The 13,144-nt window shown below is 50.9% G+C and overlaps 4 protein-coding genes across 4 annotated transcripts; 1 reads left to right on the plus strand and 3 right to left on the minus strand.

The window, feature by feature from the left end:
• Nucleotides 1-1,009: 1,009 nt before the first annotated feature.
• CCOS01_09552 (pectin lyase) lies at nucleotides 1,010-2,256 on the minus strand (the record flags this gene model as incomplete). Its single annotated transcript, XM_060457710.1, has 3 exons — nucleotides 1,010-1,377; nucleotides 1,442-1,634; nucleotides 1,693-2,256. 3 exons carry the CDS (start codon nucleotides 2,254-2,256, stop codon nucleotides 1,010-1,012), a joined length of 1,125 nt encoding a protein of 374 aa, XP_060312410.1.
• An 848-nt stretch (nucleotides 2,257-3,104) lies between these two features.
• On the minus strand, nucleotides 3,105-3,371 carry CCOS01_09553 (uncharacterized protein; the record flags this gene model as incomplete). The annotated part of the gene is made up of 1 exon (XM_060457711.1): nucleotides 3,105-3,371. One exon carries the CDS (start codon nucleotides 3,369-3,371, stop codon nucleotides 3,105-3,107), a length of 267 nt encoding a protein of 88 aa, XP_060312411.1.
• A 2,942-nt stretch (nucleotides 3,372-6,313) lies between these two features.
• Nucleotides 6,314-8,578, plus strand: CCOS01_09554 (rhamnogalacturonate lyase; the record flags this gene model as incomplete). The annotated part of the gene is made up of 5 exons (XM_060457712.1): nucleotides 6,314-6,450; nucleotides 6,634-6,917; nucleotides 6,985-7,433; nucleotides 7,491-7,619; nucleotides 7,682-8,578. 5 exons carry the CDS (start codon nucleotides 6,314-6,316, stop codon nucleotides 8,576-8,578), a joined length of 1,896 nt encoding a protein of 631 aa, XP_060312412.1.
• A 124-nt stretch (nucleotides 8,579-8,702) lies between these two features.
• On the minus strand, nucleotides 8,703-12,512 carry CCOS01_09555 (uncharacterized protein; the record flags this gene model as incomplete). The annotated part of the gene is made up of 7 exons (XM_060457713.1): nucleotides 8,703-9,679; nucleotides 9,733-9,888; nucleotides 9,947-9,994; nucleotides 10,057-10,116; nucleotides 10,176-10,367; nucleotides 10,430-12,293; nucleotides 12,360-12,512. 7 exons carry the CDS (start codon nucleotides 12,510-12,512, stop codon nucleotides 8,703-8,705), a joined length of 3,450 nt encoding a protein of 1,149 aa, XP_060312413.1.
• Between the last annotated feature and the right edge of the window lie 632 nt (nucleotides 12,513-13,144).

A 13,144-nucleotide genomic window follows, 5' to 3' on the forward strand; every position in this document is an offset into this window, starting at 1 on the left:
AACACAAGTCTGATAGGGCTTGTAATTACGGCATGTAGCGATATTATCAAGAAGATCATCGAGAAATTTTCAGCTGTTGATCGAACGAGTAAGCCCGCAGGTATATTGCTGTGGTCATCGTCCGTTCTGTGTCGCACTCACTCCGAGACTGCTCCCTGTTCTTGTCGCTTGTACTTGATGCAGCCCCTAAGCGCTAACAGTACCTGTTCCCAGCAGGACCCATAGTGACGGTTGTCTCAGCACTCAAGTTGACTAAACACGAAATCCATTGTCGCAACTCGCCGCCATTGCTCTTCAACGCGGCGCAAAAAGTTCGAGTATATAGGCAACTTTTGGATGACGTGCTCATGGTCTCACTAAAGCATCGAACCGCCATTGAATATCTGTTTGGGGTTGGATTATTTTCCTAATTCATGCCAAAACTTTCACAACTCGTCGATCACTGTGGTGCCAATGGCAACAGTCGCATGACGATTTCCAAAAGCCGAAACGGAAAAGAATGGGAAAAAGAAAATTTCTTCTCCCTGTCGAGCAGTTGCATCTGCCCAGTCTAATAAAACCCGGTGGGATGGCCACGCGGCAATCGCCCCCGGATGAACGGACTTGAGTTCCGGGCAGAAATGATGTTGCGCGGCGCGGGCAGAGAAGCGCACGAACCACTGAACATTGCTGCTCGCGCACAGCGGGTAGTAACTGTGAGAGTTTTTGCTAGGGATTGTTTATTTTCACATCGGAAACAAAGATAGCTACTGACTCGTGGGAAAGCCAAATATGGTGCACGTAAGGAGTCAGGTTTGGTTCAACTACATCACATCGCAGGGGAACAAGACAAGATAATTTTTTTTTCCAAGAAAGGCTGTCATTTATACAGGCTGTAAAGAAGATAAGGTATCTACAGAATCGAAAGCTGCCGCTAATCCCACTGCCACTGGGGGTAACCTTGACCCGGGGCGAAATGGTTTTATCTTAGAAGAGCGTAACAAAGTCAAATCCTAAAAGCGGATATGATTTAGATCTTGCCGTAACCAGCGCTGCTGCTGGAGACGGAAGAGGCGGCAACGGCGTCGGGGATATCGGCGCTGCCAAACTTGCTGAGGACGCTGGTGTCGGTGCCGGTGAAGGTGCCGGAGCTGGAGAAGCTGTTGGCCTGGCAAGAGCGGCCCATCTTGGAGGAGCAGTCGGCAGCGTTGGAGGAGGTGATGGCAAGGGTGGCACCGTCGCCGCCGGCCTCGATGACGGTCGCGACGTTGCTGAAGACGTTGCCCTCAGCCAGGACGTAGCCGCCGGAGGTGACCTCGAAGCCGTGGCCGGTGGAGTCGGACCAGTAGTTGTTCAGGGCGTGGACGAAGGAGTTTCCGTTGACCTTGGGGGCACGGCCTATAGTTGTAAGTTAGTTTTCTGTTGCATTTGCTGGTGTAATCTTCCTTTCACAGTGACTTACCAGAGAAGTGGTGGATGTAGTTGTTCATGTAGGTGATGGTGTCGCTGGAGCCGGCGAAGTAGTTGACCCAGTAGTGGTAGCCGTCGCAGGTGGCGGAGTAGTCGCTCTGGCCATCGAACTCAGAGTTAGAGACGGTCACCTTGCCGGAGGCAGAGGTGCCGAGAACAAGGTGCTGGCGACCGATCTTGGAGGTCTAGATTCGAGGTTGTTAGTGGTGTGCAATCTCAGATCTCAGACGAGTGAGCACTTACGGTGACGTGGTCGATCCAGACGTTGTCGGTGGTGTCGAGAGTGATGGCATCACCACCCCAGACGTACTTAGGGTTGATGTTCTCAATCTTGATGTTCTGGATGATGACGTTCTCGGCACCGGCGATTCTCAGACCCTTGCCAACAATGACACCCTTGGAGCCGGATCCGATGATGGACTTGTTGGAAGCAACCTTGATGGGGTTGAGACCGGCCTTGTTGTAGGTAACAGAGACGGAGGGGGCGCTGGACTGGTAGTTGTCGCACCACGAGTCCTTGTTGATGGCGACCTGGCAGGCGGAGGCGGTTCCCCAGGGAGCGCAGCCGGTCTCGGTGGCGGTGCCGTCCTCGTCGGTGAAGTCGAAGGTCTTGGTCAGGACGATGACACGAGCGGACGAGTCGCCGAGGTACGAGACCAGCTCGTCGTTGGTGGTGGGGGTGACGGCAGTCGCAGAGCCTCCGCCGGTGGTGCCAGAGGCGAAACCCTCGGGGGTACCGGTGACGGAGACGGCAGCGGCCTGCTGGGCAAGGGCCGCAGCGGCCAAAAGGAAGGACTTGGCGAACATATTGGAAAAAAAGGTGTAGAAAAGAGTTGAACGAATGAAAGAATGAGTGACTGTGGGAATGAAACAACAAGAGAGAACGGATCGACAGACCAAGGCAACCTCGAGTTGATATACAATTGAAGGCTGGGATGGAAACTGGGTCTTTCGACGAGCTCACCCGAGCCATTGGATCACCTATTCCCATAGAGTCCATCGGCTTGCCATCGACAACACGATGGATTAAGCCATGACATGGATTGTTGGTCGTTGGCCGCGTAGTACGGGCCCCGTATGTGATGCGGGCGCGTAAACAACCATGGAATTGAATATATGACGGGGGCTTCTCACTCCACACAGAAATCCAATGGCAGAACCAACGGTTACTGAAACAGGCAATGATGGCTGGTCATCCGAAGCGCCATCCCGGACGTCGAGGGCGTGGTCGGGGCGGTTCGTGGCACAGACCTAATCAATGTAAAGCTCCGATCGACGCAAGACGGAGTACGTCCTGTGTGACATTAATTCTGCCAGGTCCACCCCATCCTGCCACGCGGGTCCGTCCCGAGGGAAACGAGCCTCTCACAGGCTCCCAGAAACCACCATAAACCACAAAAAATCCCATCAGCATCCAGGTTTGGGGTCCTTTGCGGCTCCGTAGCTCACTTCCCAAGTTTCCATACGTTGGAGCCCGTGTTGGCACTGGTGAAAATACCCCTGACTTCCCGCAGCGGAGACCACTCCCCCCACCACCCGAATCAGACATTCACAAAATCATTTCAGGGGGTGTCTGTCAGACAACGTACGAGTCCCAATTCGCGAGGCTTTCGTATCCTCTATGTTTAGCCATGACAGCCTCTCGGGCAATAAAGCTACAACGAGATGGAGCTACAGTAAAGACAACATGGAACCCGCACGGCAGTTGCCATCACGCATTGAAATCGCCCCCTCCCCTCTTCACCACCGGACCCGGGACTAAGGATCGTGGGGGATTTTATTTCGTCTGAAACTACGCTGTATTCGGAACTCACCGACACTGAACAGGGAACGACCAGGTGGAGAAGTGCCAGCAAACACAACGTGACGTGACATGAGAGAGGGAATCGAAGCCGACCAAGGACTGGACCATACGGATACATACACAAACACACACGCACGGGAACGATAAAAGTTTTGTGGCTCACTGTTAACTTTTGGGCGGGCCCGACACAATGCAACCAGGAACCTCACTCTCTCCCTCTCCCCTAGAAGTAGCAATAGGGGAGCCGAGGGCAGTGTATGGTATTGATGGCGGCCAGACCCCGTTGGAGCGGGTTGTTGCATCATTTGACGTTAGGCGAGTCTTTCTCGGTTCATTGTGACATGCACTGCAACGCTGTTTTGAGTTTAAGCTGCTGAGCCAGACTCTGTCTTTAATATCGAGTGTTCGAGAAGCCGCGACACAAACCAATATATTCAACTGGGGACGCGTAACATGTCGGTGAGGTGCCGAGGCAGGAGAATGAAGTATGGTCTCTAGTTGAGGTGCTGCTCAGCCGCGCCGATGGGAGACGAGCGACGAGGCGGATTGTTTCCGGGGGTTCCCGGCCGAGAGCTGTTTTGGTCCACGTAATTCCCCTGTTCGTCCAGTCTTGCCTCCACCTTGGCGATGTTTGAAAGGCGACAATGCATGAGCTGTCGAGGAGACAAATTAGTTAATATGGCAAAGAAGTGAACGAGATTGAAATTCGTCAGTTGACGCACGAAGACCGGAGTTTATCCTGAATACTACCGCCGTTTGCCTTGGTCGGGAAGTACGGACGAGAGAGCTTTTTGATCGTTGCATGGATTTCATAAAAAAGTCATGCACCCTGACAGCTCCTCGCAAATGAGGCAGGAGTGCTCCGTAGATATTGTTTCATCGAAGCCTTTAAAGACATTTGCCAAGACCGCCAAGAAGAATCTCGAGCAATCGGACGGCCGCAACCCGATAGTTGTCAATATCAGATTAAATCATTGAATGGACTATATCCGTCTACGGATTACTTGTCAATCGACTATACAACACGTATATCCTGAGATCAACTTCTTTGGAAGCTACAGCGATCTGCATGCGCTTGGATCGGACGCTTTCGATTTTGTGTTTTAAGGTTCTCTTACAATGCTACGCCAGCGCGAGGTAGCCCTCTTTGCTGAAGGCGATAACAGACAGTGCTATAACAAAATTAACCGGGGTGCTGCGTTCCCACAATCCGAAAGTTTCTGCTGATAAACCATCTCCACTCTCTAGAGCGCACGTCTGGGGCAGTTGTCGAACTCTGTTGCGCACTGGCAACTCCAGAGTCAGTGGTGTTTTTAAAGTTCAACTCGCACTGCACGCGCAAAGTCAATTTGACTGCCGCCAAGCCATTTTTCGTAGGTTGGCCTATCCGTTCTGCTGATGTACGATTTTGGGTGGGTGTGGTGATCGTGGGAGTAGTTCTGCACCAAGCTGGGGGAGGGCTCCAACGCTCATCTGCAGGCTCAACGGGCAGAATTTCGACATTTGGCGGGTTTGCGAGCAGAGCTCCAGATCGCTGATCATCATTTTCCGGTAGTGGTTGACGGCAGACTTGAAGGGTTTGGTGGGCAGTGACGACAGAACCACGCGATTGCTAAAAGAATTGATTTCCCCATATTGATATGCAATATGGATGGGATAAAAGGACCTCCGACCCTTGAAGTAGACAAGTAGATAATTAACTCGGACGTCAGCGAGGCCCACGAGTCATCTCAACAGATGCAATTCATCCAGCGTCAACTCGTGTTGAGTTGGCTTGAGTCATAGGGAGGTTGAACACGAATTTGAACAATTGCCACAGCAGACTCGATGAATTCTCAAAATGGAGATTTCCGTTTGAAGGGCCATGTTCTGATTTTGTGTATACGTACATGTAGTGAACTGATTCAGCAGGCGCGCGTGAATAGTAATGGCACTCTCGGACTCAGGCTGCCAATAAGTAAGAGACAATTGCCGATTCTAGCTCAATCTACACCGTCGATAGAAGAATTAGTTTGTTGCTCATGCTCAGGCAGAACGTGGAGTACATGCAATGATCAGGATACCTCATGGCTTCAAGAAGGGGTGCGAGGGAGTGCGCGCATCGGAATGGAATACTCAGCATACATGTTGAGTTGTCGATGAAGTTACCTAATTGATGCCACAAGTTTTCAATTGTCCTAGACTAAATTCGTGACTCTCATTTGTATGATTGAACTTGCTCAGGCATAAGCGAAAATTGGTTGTAAAATCTAGTGTACAGCCAATAAGGAGAGTACGGCCTTGGCTAGGTTAATGGCTATGGAAACTGCAAGTGTTCATCACCAGTATCGCTTGACTGGAATGATGCACTTATTACTGAAACTGGACCATGCACCAAATCGTAGTAGAGACATCTTGTATTTGTGTCTTTTTGTTGAAGGTAAAAAAAGGACAGAGACGGCAAATGTGTACTGCTGTTTAGTGCTCTCTAAAGACAGACTATTCACAGAATGAACGCACAGGGGAAGAACAAGGGAAAGAAAACTTGAAACTTAGCACTCCTTCTCTGTTAATTGACTATCGAACAGAGTTCGATCTTTTTCTAATGTTTGGACAAACCACTTCGATCAAATGCCGAGGGGCCAAAGTGCAAACGTAACTTCAGATTCCCGATTCAAGACTCCAAGAGTCGGCCCTCGGAGTCTAAGGTTTAATGCGCTGTAGCCAGTATCAGCAAGAAAAACAGCGCGTGCGTCACGGCCGCGCAATGTTCGTTGTTGAGATCAGCAAAGTTCAAGTCGAACGAACCTCTTGCAAAAAAATACACACTAACGATAGGTCACAAAGTTCGAAAACCTAGTATCGCGTCTGTTTCTTGAACATGTTGCCAATTGGTGGAGGAATCGATTGTCTTTCAATTAGGTGGCTGGCGTAGAATGTTTCTTCGGAAGAAATGCCGAAAGAGTGGGAACCGATGGTGCAAGATGTGCATCAATGGCGTTCATCGCAACGGTTTTCATAAGCGCCACCAACCACTGATAGAGCCCGGATGGTGTCATTGGTTTAGACTGACATCTTGACATGGGCATCGCGGAGATTCGGCCTTGTTTTGACAACGTCAAGTTTCCCAAGGGACTGGAAACACTGTGTTCTAGCTATGCTTTGCTGCGTGAGTCTACAGTGTCAACGCCTTATCACGAATTGTCAGGTTTCGATGCGTCAATCGGCAATTCTCTCCACTGAGGACCCCATTGACAATACAACTCCCGCATGACGCTGTCGGCTCCTGCCGAAGAGAGAAAGCTTCAATTGACCGTCTGATATCAGAGTTTGACTTGCCGAGTATAAGATGTAAAGCCATGTAGCCATTCGGAACCTCGAACCGACGACCTTTAGTCAAGTCGCTCGTTGCAACCTGCCTCCAGCTTGAGAACCTGCCCCAAAGACAACTTTCAAGGCTTCAAGATCATGCACTTCTCTCGGCTGTCCGTGTTGGCTTTGGCCGGCAAATTGGCCAGTGCCGGGAAGGGTCCCTTTCTCGAGCAGATTAATGACTCGACCTGGGTCATTGGAAATGATCACTGGAACCTGACACAGGGTTCGCTCTACGCAACCAAGCTTTTCTGGGAGGGTGTCCCGGGCGCCGATCTTGTGGGTTCGGCTGCCGGCCACTACGTCGGCTACGGTAAGACGACCATCTCATCGCAACTTTACTTGATGAAGCTGTGCTGACTGACATATTGCAAAACAAGATGGGGAGAACAATCTCCAGTTCACAAACGCCACAATCGCATCCCGCGGTACGGACTACATCGATGTCAGCTTCTTCGCCGCTGCCGGTGACTTCCACTGGGTAATCTTTGACGACTTGACCGGCGCGTACCAGTACTTTGTCAACCGGGCCCTCCCCGACGTTAGCATTCTCCGGACTTTGTGGAGGTTGGCCCCCGACGTCTTCCTCAACGGTCGCACGCATCTCAAAGATGAGCCCCTGCCTGACTTTTCGCTCTACGCCACCGCGACCAATGTACAGGATGAGACCTGGCAACTGGCCGATGGGTCCTTCATCACAAAGTACGACTGGTCCAATGCTGTCAGGGATCGTGACTTCTACGGCGTCTACGGCCCCAAAGCCGGGTCGTGGTACATCCATCCTACGACGGAGTACTACAACAGCGACCACCTGAGCCAAACTTTGACGGTGAGTTATTAGGTGACTCCTGCAATCTCGTGGGCAAATTTCTGACCTGATGACTAGGTCCACCGAGAGTCAAAGACTGGAGATGCAGTCCAGCTCAATGTCGTTCAGGACACTTCTCACTTCCGTGTTGGCAAGACAGTGCCTCAGCCAGCAGGCAAGGTCTGGGGACCTTGGTTGTGGTATCTCGTAAGAACACCTTGATCTCGCAAAAGTCGGTGTCCCAATATCGCTAACACTTGCACGCAAAGAACAACGGAGACGTAGCGGACGCCGCGCAAAAGCACGAGGAGGAAGTCAAACACGTCCCTTACACATGGTTCAAGGACACAGCCTACCACTCTCGTGGCGGAGTCCAGGGAACTCTGGTCCTCTCCGACGGCCGTCCCGCCTCTGGCGCTGCTGTCTTCCTCGGTGACACCGACACGACCATCCGCCCCTCGATTCAGGGCAAGAACTACTACTACACGACGTACACCAACGACAAGGGTCGATTCTCCTTCGACAATGTTCGCACTGGCGGGTACGCCGTCTACGCCACCTCCGACGGTGGCAAGCTGGCTGACGTCTACACAAACTTCACTGCGCCCCTGACCATTACGAAGGACAAGACACTGAACCTCGGCGAGCTCTCGTGGACCGTCCCCAAGAGCAAGCAAATCTTCCAGATCGGCGAGTTCGACAAGAAGGCCAACGGTTTCAAGAACGGCGGCGTGCCCTACCAGCACGGCGTGGCGGCGCAGAGCCCCGCAAACCTGACCTTCACCGTCGGCAAGTCCCAGAACGAGGATTGGTACTTTGCGCAGTCCGCCATCGGAAAGTGGACGATCGAGTTTGACATTCCCTCGGCGGACCTCGCTGCCAACAAGACTGCGTTGCTCAGCGTGTCGCTGGCTGGGTACTCGCAGAGCGCGGCTTTGGACATTGACGTCAACGGGCAGGTTTACGGCTCCCTGAGCAAGGACACGTTGACTAGCGATCCTGCTCTATACCGGTCTGGCAAGGTGAGCGGCGAGTGGCGGTTCTTCCAGTACAAGATTGATACCGACGTCCTCAAGGCTGGGCAGAATACTGTGGGCTTCACTGTTACTCGTTACACTCAGTGGAGAGGTTTCTTGTATGACAGCATCATCTTGGAGTGGCTCTAAGTTACCAAGGCATCTGTCACATCGATGTATTTATCACGAGTACAAGTAGCCATGAGAATTAAGGAAACTAATGACATAAGAGATTATGACTACTGGGAACGCTACTGCTGCTGTACTGCTGCCTCTACTGCTGCTGTTGTTGCTGGAGCCGAAGAAGTTCTTGGAGCTGCTGCTGTTGTTGGGGAGTCATTTGTCCCCCCAAAGTTTGGCCAGGAATACCTACGTTGTTGGTATTACTTTGTTGTGCACCCATGGCTGTGTTCGAGCCGCCGCTCCCAGCACTCCCCAGACCAACGTTGCCGAGACCAGCGTTACCCATGCCCATGTTGATGTTGTCCATGCCCATGCCAACGTTGTTCATGTTACCGAAGCCGGCCTGCGGGGACTGTGAGGCCATGGCATTACCCTGATTTTGCAGATTATTGAATCCAGACCCAGCCATTCCCATGTTCGGCATGCCCATTCCCATCATACCTAACTGATGCAGATTCTGGAAGCCTCCGGGCATCCCAAAACCCTGCTGAAACCCTCCCTGCTGAGGCACTCCAAGCCCTTGTCCACCGAAGCCAAGTTGATTCCGGTTGAAGTCGTCGTAGCGATGCTCTTTCTTATGGGCAAGTTCGTTCTCCAGGCGCTCGTGCCTCACCGAGTAGAGATACGCGTTGAACTCATGGGACACCTTGGCCACCTTCTCAAAATGCTCACCCTTCACAACGATGGGCCCCGGGATATTGTTCTCCTGCTGATGGAATTCGGCCAGCGCCACGGCCGTTTGGAAGGCGTTTCTGATTTGTCTTCCGTTCCAAACTGGCTTGTGGTCATCCCTGAGAGTTTGCAAGTTCCAAAGAGTCGTAGAAAGAGCTACGATCTCATCGCGCTTGAATGTTACGTGTTGCGACGGGTCCATCGGCGCAGCTGCGATTGAGAGTTTCTCCGTACGATCCATTTGCACTTCCCATATCTTCTTGGTCTGCTCGTGGGTGAGGGGTGGATAGTACAAGGCCATGGACATGCGGGACTTGAAGGCTTCGTCAAAGGAGCCAACCTTGTTGGTCGTGAGAAAGAGAATTCCTTCGTAGTATTCCATCACGCGAAGGAAGACTGTATTCAAGAATCAGCACAAACATGGGAGCTAGATACCGCTTCAAACGTACCAGATACTAATGCGTTTCGCTCAATGTTGTCCTGGCTTCTTTCGGCCAGGAAGACGTCAGCTTCGTCTAAGAGCAAAACGCAATCCCAGGCTTGGGCCATCTGGAATGCATTCTGAAGATTGGATTCCACCTCGGTTGGAGTCATCCCCAAGTCACCTGTTTATGAGTCAGAGCCTTGTTCTGATAAAGCCATACTTCGCAGTATGGTACGCACCGCAAGTGATAGGCAACAATGGCTTGTTGTAGTAGGCTGCGACGGTTTCTACGATCCATACTGTTAGTATACATTCAAATTGCCAACATAGAGTTGAGAATAATACTGACCAGCAGTTGAAGTTTTGCCCACCCCAGGAACTCCGTGCAATAGTACGATGAGACCCTTCCCTGAATATTGTCAGTCTTTAAGGTCTTTCAGAAAAAACGTCCACCATTCATGATAATACCTTTGTCTTGGATGATATCAAATTGACGCCGCTCAGACTTCTTCTTGCGAAAATGAGTTGCCATCAAAGACTTGATTATGGTTCTGTGACTGTCGTCTATCTGAAGGTAGTCCCATGCCTTCTTGTCTTCTCCCATTCTAGTGAGGCTATGTCCCTGGGTATCAAGTGAGCCAGATCCGAGAGGAATACAAGCTAGATTCCATATGTCAGCGAAATCAAATTACTTCTTGCTGAAAGAATGTCCATTTACTTACCCCACTGACGTGTACGTAGAACAAAAGCAAAAACTCTGTTAGGAAGCAGGAGGATCTCATCTCCTTCAGGAGACTCTCGGCCGTAAACCTCTACGGGCTGAGATTGATCGGTGTATTCGAGAACTTCCTCCGCGATTCGAGCATCCCATACTCGATCATCGTCTACTCCTGGGGGAATGATTGGAGGGGGGGAAGAATATGGTGGCGATGCTTTCTTTTCTTCAGTAACCTCGGCCAAGCCCCAACTGCCTCTGGACGATCTTCCGGGCTTCCAACTTGGAACTTCTTGTAGGCAACGATGGAAATCCACAACCACTGGGCTTTCAATAGCCTCCGAAATCATCACAGCAGAAGTGATCGCCCCCTTCTCAGGACGGCGTAGAATAGTTCCCTCAGGTTCGTGTATCAGACTTTGACCTCGGTAATAACTGTAGGACCATTTTGTGTAGGATGTGAAATCTTGTCCTTTTTCCTTGCAGCCTGATATGTCAACAAAGCCATCTCGCTCTGCGATTCTCAAGGGAATGATCGGAAGGGAACGAATACTGGTCAGATCTCTGAGCATCTCGAACTTAAAGTTCTTGAAGACGCGGATGAACTGGACGCCATCGAAGTCTATGTGATAGCATTCTATCACAAAAGGGAGAGGCCTCGAGTCGTTCAAAGCACCTCCAAGCTGTAAATTAGTGGCTTGAGTCGCAGGTTGCCGGTATTGTGGTGTTTGACCTCCTTTGCCTTGAACCACACGCCACAGCTTCTGGGGAATTGCTGGATCTTTGACATAGACGATACTCCCCGGTTTGAATACATGCCATAGTTCTTGGTAGTGGACCCGGACATCGCCTGATCCCTCAACTGCTTTCCCTAAGGGAAGAATGTACTCATCAATGCAAGACACAAGAGTGCCTAGGTCATCAGATGCTTCTTGCAGTTCATCTTGGGTTAAAGATTTCCAATCGTACGCCGAACTGAATATGATGTTGTCTCTCGTTTCTCTTGTTATTGCTGGCTTTGCATCCTTCGTTTCGATTTCTTCACTGACTTCGGCTTCAGTCGACACATTTGGATGTTTAATCTCTACGTCTCTGTCTTTGGAGCTAAGACAGAGTTCCTGGATCTCCGACAATCTTTTGCGGATCTTGGGCTCAAGCCATTGGAGAACCTTGAAAGGGCGGTAAATCGTGTAATTGTCGGCCGGATGGTTCGGAACCAGGGCTCCATTCGACAGAGCACTAAGGACTCTCTTTACCGCCAAAGAATTGATTGACATCCTGGAAGGGATCACTTTAATATCGTTGTCCCGGGGTTGTAGAATGACGGGTTTAGCATGTGACCGACTATCGGGACTGCTCCGAAAATATTCCCTGTCTAGAGGCTCTTCCTCTATCAAGATCTCAATCGCGTACTCTTGAGGTAAGTCCATCCACTCCCTCCATTTGCACTCGATTTTCCCGGAAAGGTACCGCTTCCTCTCTTCATATTCCACCTCACTCGGAGGTACCAGAGGAGGTCGATTACTGTCTTTGATCACCTCAGAGATCCAGTTCATCATCTTCAGATGGTTGGCGAAGTAGGTTGCCGCGCTATTAGGATGGTATGTCCTTGACGCATCAAGATGATGCAAAGACATGCTTTGAAGCTCTCGCGCAACTGTCTCCAATTTAAAATTCCCTTCGCCGCGGAACAGTCTGAAGTCTCGGGGCATAAGACTTCCATCTGAGGTCTCGCTGACGTTGTCGGGTATATCGGGTCTTGAGACATCATCGGGAATAGGATCGACTTCTGGCTCTGTACCAGACGGCAATTCCTCGGGGTCTTGCTGGCTGAGAGTTTCTTGTGAGGCGTCATGATGGCTTGACTTTTGCTGTTGAGCATTAGTCATCGGATGGAAAATTCTGCATCGTTACGTCCGTTACATGGCGGTGCTTACAAGAGGTATAGAGGATATCGTTTCCTTGCTTTCAGTCTCTGTATTGGAATCTTTCTGTGAGATCAAACTCGACGCCTCGGTGTAATGAGAAGTTGTAGCCCGCGGAAAATCAGCCCCTAGGGGGTGAATCGACACATCCAACGTCGAAGACATGTTCTCTAGCTGTCGGGAACTTGGGAGTATGCCTCATTCGACCTGATTAATCGTGAAGCATGAGGTGGAATGAGCTATCGCTCCCAGAAGAAAGATCAAGTCGGCTGGTTAGCAACTCTATTGAGGTTGGGGTAAAGCAGTAGTAGCGATAACGTTTCGCGTGTGGCTGGGTCGCAATGAGCAAGGTAAAGAACCCCAAGTAGCAAAGAACCTGGGAGTGAGCAGTTTTCATCAAGTCTACTGTTTGGGATGACAGGCATCAAAGGCCAATCAACTGGAGCCTCAATGCCGGAGGCAGGCACGTACAGAGTGTTCGGGCTACTTCAAGGGGGGGTGCCAGCTATGCCAACTATTGGTCAGCCTGATGATGAGATGTTTAACGATAAGCGCCTTGTTACCCTTTAGAATCAATCTTATGCAGGCAAGCTGTAGCCTGGCAGCGATACAACTCTTTCCAACCCCTCACAGCAGGTCCGCATGCCGACTCCCGGATGCTGACGCCAAGACACGCCGCCATCCCCCATCTTGGTATTGATCCCAGCGCTTACGCTTACCCCCCTTTTCCGCAGCCTTACCATCAGGTGAAACGGCAGTCGAAGAAGAGGCAGAAAGGATTTCCACTACGTCTTTCC

Source organism: Colletotrichum costaricense (assembly GCF_030867565.1).
Source record: "Colletotrichum costaricense strain IMI 309622 chromosome Unknown Scaffold_9.1, whole genome shotgun sequence".
Lineage (NCBI taxonomy): Eukaryota > Fungi > Ascomycota > Sordariomycetes > Glomerellales > Glomerellaceae > Colletotrichum > Colletotrichum costaricense.